Source organism: Aplysia californica, unplaced genomic scaffold, assembly GCF_000002075.1.
Source record: "Aplysia californica isolate F4 #8 unplaced genomic scaffold, AplCal3.0 scaffold00028, whole genome shotgun sequence".
Lineage (NCBI taxonomy): Eukaryota > Metazoa > Mollusca > Gastropoda > Aplysiida > Aplysiidae > Aplysia > Aplysia californica.
Genome location: NW_004797298.1, coordinates 1,710,575 through 1,720,097, shown reverse-complemented (window position 1 = coordinate 1,720,097; position 9,523 = coordinate 1,710,575). Strand labels below are relative to the sequence as shown.

At 42.1% G+C, this 9,523-nt stretch overlaps 1 protein-coding gene across 1 annotated transcript in view; it reads left to right on the top strand.

Annotated features, from left to right (window-relative positions):
• The window catches only part of LOC101856710, a gene marked incomplete at its 5' end in the record, with an annotated part of 16,222 nt that extends 8,980 nt beyond the window's left edge, over nucleotides 1–7,242 (top strand). The window contains 2 exon segments of the mRNA XM_005091347.2: nucleotides 6,312–6,469; nucleotides 6,878–7,242. Of these exon segments, the coding sequence (XP_005091404.2) occupies nucleotides 6,312–6,469; nucleotides 6,878–7,104 (385 nt within the window).
• Nucleotides 7,243–9,523: the final 2,281 nt, after the last annotated feature.

Sequence of the window (9,523 nt, the reverse complement as noted above, 5' to 3'; positions counted from 1 at the left end):
TCTGCCCCCCCCCCTCACCCCCTTTACCCTTCCTCTGGGCTCCTGACTCTTTCTGCAACCTTTATAATGCTACTCCTTGGCTCCTTCTTACTGCTGTCTTTCAGCCACAACCCTGATTTTAAGGTAGAAAAGATCTGCACCTGACCTAACCTTCTCGGACAAGGGCAAAAAATCTCGGAGGTCCCTAGTGCAATTTTAAGTTGCGCACGCCAAAGACCGCTTGGTGGTCCAAAATCGATAAGAGTAGGCCTCGGTCGGCACCCTGGCTAAACTCAAAATTTCCTACCAACTGAAAATGTTTAATGTGTCCCGCGCGCTCATATTATGACATTATGCAGTTGCGAGCGCCGTAAAACACTTACAACAAAAATATTTCAAAAATGCTGTTTCCATGTAACTAAGATTTCTTGCATTAGTGAAAATCGACCTTTTACCATTAAGCTTTTAGGTTTAAGGATCCCTTGAGTGCAGTACCAATAATTATCTTAATGTACTTCAAAAACAGTTTTACCCCCAAATCGTCCATTATCTTTGAATGGATCGAAAAAAAGTCTCACAAAATTAAAACATCGCTTTTAATACACGGTTCGTACGAGAGATAAATAAACAAAGCCCACGGTTTAAACCTGATTGACTCTATACACTCATCAAAAACGTCATTGGGCGATGTGTTCTGAAACCTAATGCATCTCTGTTTGCTTTGTTTGAGGTCCCACATCAAAAGCTCAGGGTGTCAGTTCATCGGACAGAGAACTGAGCGGTTGGTTTTGTGTGTTGTGGCATGCCAATAGCACATGCAGCAAGCGGGTTAGATGTCCTTTGATGAAAAATGTTAAATTGAATTGAGTTTATCTTCTACTCATTAAGTTAAAACAGAGTTCATAGCCAACCCGTATTCGATAACAGGAGAGCATAGTTTATAGCCAACGTCCATATTCCCGGAAGTGTAAATAAAAATAGTATAAAGCATATTATTTTCAATAACGAAAAAAAGAAAAAAAAAGAAAGAGAAGCCCTCAGCATAATGATCTGCAGTTTTATTGTTGTTGGGTTGTTTTGTTTGTTTGTTTGTTTGTTTGTTTGTTTTTTTAAATTTCACCTTCTCTGTCTCTCCCCCTTCCATCTCCCTGCGCTCGTGGTAGATGGTGTCTGCTTGCTGCTGCAGGGGACAATAGGTGACTCGTGTGCGGTTTTGAAAAAGCGGGTTGTACACTTGAAAGTGTTATGTGTCAGGCTACAGGCGTCCACGGAGGCTCTGTCTGTGTGTAAGAGATCTGGTTTACCTAACTTCAGTTTGCTTTGTAAAAACCCTCTCCTTTATGCTTCCTTCTTCTCTTCCGTTCTCTCTCTCTCTCTCTCTCTCTCTCTCTCTCTCTCTCTCTCTCTCTCTCTATGTGAGTATATATACGTAGTCTAAACAGCCGTATGCACTGCTCACCGCCGAACGCTCTGTATCCCGGACTCTAGCATGGAGATCATCAGGAGAGAATGCGTCTCTGTTTTGGGCCCTTTCTCTCTACAGCTTTTCTGACGCACCGAGCCCCCTCACCGATGTGAGATCTCCATGCTAGTTCGACTGTTTTCCTCTGCTGCCAACTTTAGGATTCATTCCAGCCTGTGTCCTCTCGCTTCAACCAGATCCAGTTACTGGCTTTCTCTGCTGTCTCCTGAAGGGAGTTTAAGAGTTCGTTGCTTTTCTTTGCACTAAGTCCTGCCACTCTCATCCACTTACGGGCGCTTATTGCTACAAAACCTCTGCATCCTACCTCTACCGGAAAATGGGTTGCCTTCCATCCTGCCTCCTCACATTGTTCGACGAGTGCCTCGTAACGGTTTTCTTTCCGCTCATGAGCGGTATATATATTGTCCTCGTGGGGCACCGTGAGCTCTACCAAGTGCACCTCTTTGTCTTTTTCCTCCCATAACACAATGTCTGGCATTTTCGTAGTTGGAATGGGGAAGAATCTCTCAAAGCCTTTTAAGTCAGCGGCTACCTCCCATGTGCCTCCGCTCTGGTCTTCCATAGCTTCGTTCGCTTTCTTTCTTTTGGTAACCTTGCTTCCTTGCGGAACGAACGCAATCTTGGTGGGTCCATGCTTCTGTATCTTGGGGGCGTATTTTCCTTCTTCCACCTGCTTTGTCGCCATTGTCGTGAGCACTTTCAGCACCTCATTGTCTGGTCAATTGCTTTCAGCCCATTTTCAGCCTGCTTCATGATTTCCACGCCTTGACTCCTATCAGACAGAGTTCCTGAGTACCACCGACCCAAACTTTTCACAGGTTGTTCTTTTACTGTGGACATTTGCTCCTCTGCAATTGTGAACTTCAGTTGCTTCTGTTTCCCTTTGTGAATAGTCAGGCTTCTAGATTTTTTAGCTTTAAACTTCATCCTGGCCCAGGTGATAAGCTTATCGAGCCGATTCAACATACTTTGCATTGTGTCTCCATCTCTTGTCAGTAGGGTCACATCATCCATAAAGGCTTTCTTTGGTGATCTCACCTTTGCTTCTTCTTCACAGCATTCTGCAGATCTCAGTAGCATCTCCATTACCAGGATGAACCAGATGACCGATATAGAGCAGCCAGCTGCAATCCCAATCTCTAGTCGGTGCCATTCCGTTGTGAAATTTGCGGTTGAGAATCGCATCTGGAAGTTACTATAGTATTCTTTCATGATGTTTTGCACCTCTTGCGGGACGTAGAAAAAATCCATTGCCTTCATCAGCAATTTATGGGGAACAGACCCGTAGGCATTCGCAAGATCCAACCACACTACGTTTAAACTTTCCTTGTTTTTCTTGGCCTCTTGGATTTTGTCCCAAATGGTGAAAGCATGCTCGATGCAGCCTGGGATCCCTGGTACCCCGGCTTTCTTAACCGTTTCATCCACATAGCCGTTACTTTGCAAATATGCTACAGTCCTCTTTGCAAGTATTCCCATAAAGATCTTGCACGTCACGTTGATGATTGAAATAGGTCTGAACTGTCCTATCTCCTTTGCATTCTGTTCTTTGGGTAGATACACGCCCTCCGCTCTGCACCAATCTTTGACGATTTCTTTGTCTTTCCAAAGGCCTCTTAGCATCTCAAAGAGGGTGTGTCTCAGCGTTTCGCAATACTTGAACACCTTATAAGACACGCCATCTCCTCCAGGTGCACTTTTTGCTCTTGCTTTTTTTACAAACTCATCTACTTCTTTCTCTCTAATTGGTCCCAGGTAATATTTGACGACGGGGGCAGCTGGACGCTTCAGGCCTCTCATATAAGGAAGCGGTTCTTCTCTTCTTGAATCTGTCTTTCTCTCTGTCTCTCTCTTTGCCTCAATCTAATTATCTCCACCCCGTCCTCTCTCTCCCTCTCTCTCCCTCTCTCTCTCTCTCTCTCTCTCTCTCTCTCTCTTTCTCTCTCTCTCTCTCTCTCTCTCTCTCTATGTGAGTATGTATATATATATATATATATATATATATATATATATATATGAGAAAGAGAGAGAGAGAGCCAAACCTCGTTGTACCGCCCCTCGTTGTACCGCCAGCCCCGCTTACCCCCAGATTTTGCCAATGTACTATATAAACATAGTGCATGTATTTGCACCTTTACACCGCCATCCGCCAACTGCCTCGGTTGTATGGTCCTTACTAATCTACTGTAAATCTACCCTGTAGTACTGCCAACGAACTGACGTCAGAAGTACACAGTAGCCTACACACTTGGCTACACACGCGCACAGCACATCCACTTGGTGGTTGCTTGACAATCTTTTACTTTTACTCACAAGTCTACGAGTTAGGCCTAGGTCTAGATCAAACTCTTTTCAACGATTTGCTCCATACCCGCCCATCCCACCACCATAGGCCTACCCTTGTCTTGTAGATTTCAGACAATATGGATAGATTTTCAGTGATGTAGTGTGTCGCAAGCGAACACAATACAATGTGTAATGTAGAAGAGTACAATTAAAATAAAAGGTAACATTGTAAACCAGCTTTAAGTTTCGCTCCCCGAGAACCTCCGAGTAAATCTGATACGCCGATTATGAAAATTTTATTCTATTTAATCTAGGCCTTGGTCAACATAACATTAAAAAATGGAATTAAATTTTTATGTCGCCTGGAGAAACTTTAAAGGAACTTCGCCATCTCGGCCTCCCGTCAAAATATCTGACGTTGCCAGATATGAGCCCAATAACTTACAAGCTGATGAAGGGGCTCTCGTGGCCTAGAGGTTAGGGTGTTCGCCTCTCATTCAAAGGTCCGGGGTTCGAATCCGGGTAGCGACCGAAAAACATTTTCTTCTCTAAAATTGTTTTCTTTCTCCTTGTTTCCTGCTCTCAAGCAATGTTCTGTCTTCTGCTTTCGTCTCCACTTTCTGCCCCCACCCCCTTTGCCCCCTCCACTGGGCTTCTGACGCTTTCTGCAGCCTTTATACTGCTACTCCTTGGCTCCTTCTTACTGCTGTCTTTCAGCCACACCCCTAATCTTCTGGTAGGAACGATCTACACCTAGCCTTCTCGGACAGGGCGAAAAATCTCGGAGGTCCGAGTTCAAGTTGCGCACGTTAAAGATCCCTTGGGGGTCTAAAACCGATAAGAGTAGGCTTCGGCCGCCACCCGACAAAAATTCAAAATTTCCAACCGACTAAAAATGGTTAATGTGTCCCGTGCGCTCATATGACCTTATGCAGTTGCGAGCGCCGTAAAACACTAACCAAAAAAAAAAAAGAAGAAAAGCTGGTGGATACCTTTTAGTGAGGACTTCCGCCCATTTCTAACTGACAGATAGAAGGAGGTAACTCATTACTTCATTTAGTTTCCTTGACATTGGACAGACGATGCTACGTGTATTTAACAGAAGACATGAGAAAACCTCGTTGTACCGCCAGCCTCTTTGTACCGCCAACTTCATGCTCGTCCCAAAGCAGGCGGTTTAGCGGGGTTTGACAGTATATCATATACAGGACTATTCCACGGTAACTGACGGGACATTTGGACTATACTTTCTTACAACGACAACAGTGTAATTTAATATCAATTAATTTATTTCAACTTTAAATGATACTAATATTTGAAAGACATCTCAAGAATCATAATAATATTAAATGCAGTAATTTGCAAAAAAAATTAAAAAATAAACAAACAAAAGACGATGCAAAATCTGTGACGTATTTAGTTTCGGTAACTGACAAGACAAATGAGATTTTTAAAATGTCCCATACTGCATGACTCCGCAAATATTCATAATTTCTTAGACAAAGAACCTCTAATTTTAACTCGATTGTAATTCTCTTCGACGCTGTTTTATCTTTTGTAAGTTAAATAGTATTGCACAACAACATCACTTACTTTTCGAAAATAGTGCCCAGCCCCAGAGCTTATAGCAACGAGTACACGTGACTAACAAGGTCATGGCCTTGAAGTAAGCGGCTTTGCTCTGCACCACCAGATTATCCATCGGTCCGTTATCGAGTTCATAATAATATAAGAGTATACACAATCGAGCGGACAAACCCACCCAACTGTACCCTTCTCAGCGTCTGTTTGTCCTTGGACGTCAGTACAGGTATTTATCAACACACAAATAGCAGTGCACACACACACACACACACACACACACACACACACACACACACACACACACACACACACACACACACACACACACTGTTCACACCAGGTAAAACAAGAAATTACGCATACCGGTACATTTAGATGTACAGAAAAGGCGCATGGACACAATCGGGAATATTTTTAGTGGTCGTGTAGATCTACTTGTACTGAACTAGGGAGAAACGACACGATAGTGGACTGCGATGGGAATAGTCGTGTGTGCATGGGTGGGGTTGGTTTTTGTTGTTGTTGTTGTTGTTTGTTTGTTGTTTTTTGTTGTTATCGTTTTGTTTTGGGTTGTTGTTTTTGTTGTTGTTGTTGTTTTGGGGTTTTTTGGTTAGGGGGGAGGGGGGGGGGGACTCCAGTATTGGTCGGTATCACTCGGAAATGATTTGGATACATGATGTATTAGAATGGGGCCACAGCAACCAACCTTGGAGGCCTATAACGTAAGATTTCGTGTATTCAAAGAAAGGGGAACATCAAGGAAAAGATGGGTCAACAAAATTAAAGAGGCCCTTTAAAGTAACACTATGGAGATCCAAAAGGTAACACTCCTGACCCATGTCCACACTTTCCATCTCCCTTGGACACCATGCGGTACAAGTGAGATCGTTGTTCGAAATTCTTGAACTTTGGTTGCTTGGGTGTTCAACCACAGGCTCTCTTTTTTTAACTTGTATGCTTTTGCTTTTTATTCATCCAGTGCCTCGGTGTATCAACAAGATCTGGGAGGTGCTTTGATTGGAGACTTTCTCAGTTTGCGGCAGGCAGTAGCGACAGGTTACTCACTGGCTTACGCCATCAATGGACAGACTCTAGTTCCCCCATTCGGCAACGAGATATGGGTCGGCAGAATATCAGGTGATTAATGGTTTGGTATAGCGTGTAGGCATTTTCTGGTGTTGCTGATGCTGCTGTTCGTTGTTGTTGTTGTTGTTGTTGTTGTTGTTGTTGTTGTTGTTGTTATTGATGTTATTGTTGTTATTGTTCATGCTTCTGCTGCTGATGTTGCTACTGTTGTTGTTTGCTGTTGTTGCTATAATTGTTGCTGTTGTTTGCTTTCGTTTCTTTTTGTAACAATTCAGTCTGTCTGTTTTGCGTTTGCTATTTTAAAGGCAGGCCTTATATTAAGGGAAATACTTTGTTTTCTGACGTTCTTTTTCATTGAAAAATTAAAGGCGGGACTGTGACCATTACCGTAAGCTGTGGAGTCATAAGAAGTTTACTGTGGTTAAAAAAACCTTTTCTCTGTATTTATTTGTCTCTCAGACATCCGGTGGAACAAGAACCACAGCGAGATCGTGTTCAGCAGACGATGGACATTCGTCGATGTCGTCAACGTCACTTCCGTCTCCACGGCACCAAACAACAGCGTCATCATTCAGCGCTACTCCTACTCCAGGAGCTTCTACATCTTGATCTCCTCAACCACCCACAAAGGATTCCTCAATTCTACAGGGAGCGTGCATTTCTTTAAATTACCTTATGGTGAATAAAAGTACTTGCGCAAGATTCATAATTAGCCTTAGAAAAGGGACAACGTTATTAGCGCCCACCAATGTCGGAAATGAAAATTGAACAATAAATAAATGAATAAATGAATAAATAGATTATTCATTTTTTTAAATCCTGGAGACGTTTATTTTTTATTTTGTTATTAAATGTTGCTTGACGGGCCTTCTGTCAACAGATCATAACGTAAAATGGTTGGCTGGGCGGCAGAAAAAGACACATTATATTATAACCATGCTAAAGAAGTTCTGGCGTTTGATAAGCACTACGCCAGTGGAGAACTTGCACAGCTTGTGGGCGGGGCAGTTCACTATTTAAATATCAGAGCTTAGGAGAGACGAACTATGACCAACAGAGGGTGTCCGTTCGCCACTTTAACCCGGCCCGCCCATCCGCCATCCACACCAACAGATGAAAAGATGAAATAAACTAATTAAAGGAATAATACATGAATTATCATTTATAATACATTTATTACAGTATATCATATGCCAGCAAGAAAGTGTATCACCGACGCCGTGCAGGCTTTCATAAAGCACAACCAGAATATTGATCTAGTTGTATTGTATGCTCTTTGCTGGTAAAGCTGTGTTTTATTATGTGTCTGCGTGTGTGTACCTAAGATCATTCTGTAAAGATTTCCTTTTAAAGCTTTGTTAAGCTGTTCTCATCTCTGTGTGTGTGTGTGTGTGTGTGTGTGTGTGTGTGTGTGTGTGTGTGTGTGTGTGTGTGTGTGTGTGTGAATGTTTGTTGTACACTATGTGAGTGAGTTAGTGAGCGTTTATATATATACATAAATAAATCAGTAAACAAATAAATAATAATAATAATAATAATAATAATAATAATAATAATAATAATAATAATAATAATAATAATAATAATAATAAATAGCTTTTGTATAGCGCATACCCCCGCTCAACAGCAAGTCTTGGCACTTTACACTATATCATTACCCCAGTAGACAATAGAACACTCCGAAATATTCTCAGCTTCCTAAGAAGCATACAGTGCAAGCAGCTCCTTAAGCTTTCAAAGACTAACAAAATGACAAGACTTTCGCTGTCTATAGCTGGGTACCCATTCCCACCTGGGCGAAGTGAGGAAAATTCGTGTTAAGTGCCTTTCCCAAGGACACAACGTCGAGCTCCTGACGGGATTCGAACTCACTACCTTACTGTTGCGAGTCGGGAGCCTTAATCACAAGGCGATCGACGCCACATAAATACAAAAATAAGTAAATAAATAAATATATGTAAAGATTTCTGCGTCTATCTATCTATCTATCTATCTATCTATCTATCTATCTATCTATCTATCTATCTGTTTACCTATCTATCTATCTATCTTCAGTCTTCTGCTAATTGTGAGACGATTAAAGAAAACCCAGACTCGAACTCACGTCTTCTGCAAGCGACAACACGAGGCTTAACTGCTGCACCAGAGACCCCGGTTGGACTTCCCTTGAGCTAAGTTAGACGACAGACAAAAATCAAAGAAATATTATTTAGTCTGGTTTGTGTTTGCATTTGTATGAGTATGTGCACTACTGTATTCAATTATTTATTTCATTGCAAAGTCGGAGCACTCTCCACCGATGCCTGTGGTGTAGCAGTTAGGCACCTCGCTGTTGGAAGCAGAAGACACGAGTTTGATTACCGAGTTGAGGTTTTTTCCCCCATGGAGTGGAAGCGGCGAGCCTCCTAAATTATCCAAGTGTTGTAAAAGGGGTTGTCAAACATGAACAATACAATCCTTAGGCCTACGATCCGATCCCTCTCTGCCGAGTAGGAAAAATACAGGAGAAGAAAGGAGCAAAAAAATATAAGGCAGATGCTATTCACCACATTCGTCTTACCGTGATATTAAGTACATGTAGTCTACCTTCGTGCTACTCTGCCGTTTGAGGATTTTTCTCTTTGAGTACCTCGTAGTGATTGGCCGGGGCGATAGAAAGGGGGGGGGGTGGCAGGTAAGTATAAGTGGTAAAGAAGTATGACATACCACTGGCATCGATCATCTACTTACTAGACCGTTGTTGGGAACAGAATCCAAGCAACATATGGCGGGGAATCAGAAACCGCCTTCCAAGACCATCTGACATTCTTTTGTACTCATGTACTGTACTAGATTTCTGTCATGTTAATCTTCTGTTCATAATATAGTGTAAAGCGCATAGAGCCTGCTGTTGAGCGGGGATATGCGCTATACAAATGCTATCTATTATCTATTATCTATTATTATTATTATTATAAACCTTTTTTGTGTGTGCGTGTTTGTTTGTTTTTTATTAGGTGGGTTATCTTGTGGCTTTTTGTTTGCTTTTGTTTGTTCATGTTGATGTTTTTTTGTTTGTTGCTTTGTTGTTGTTTGTTTTGTTTTTTAATTGCGGGGAAAAGGGTG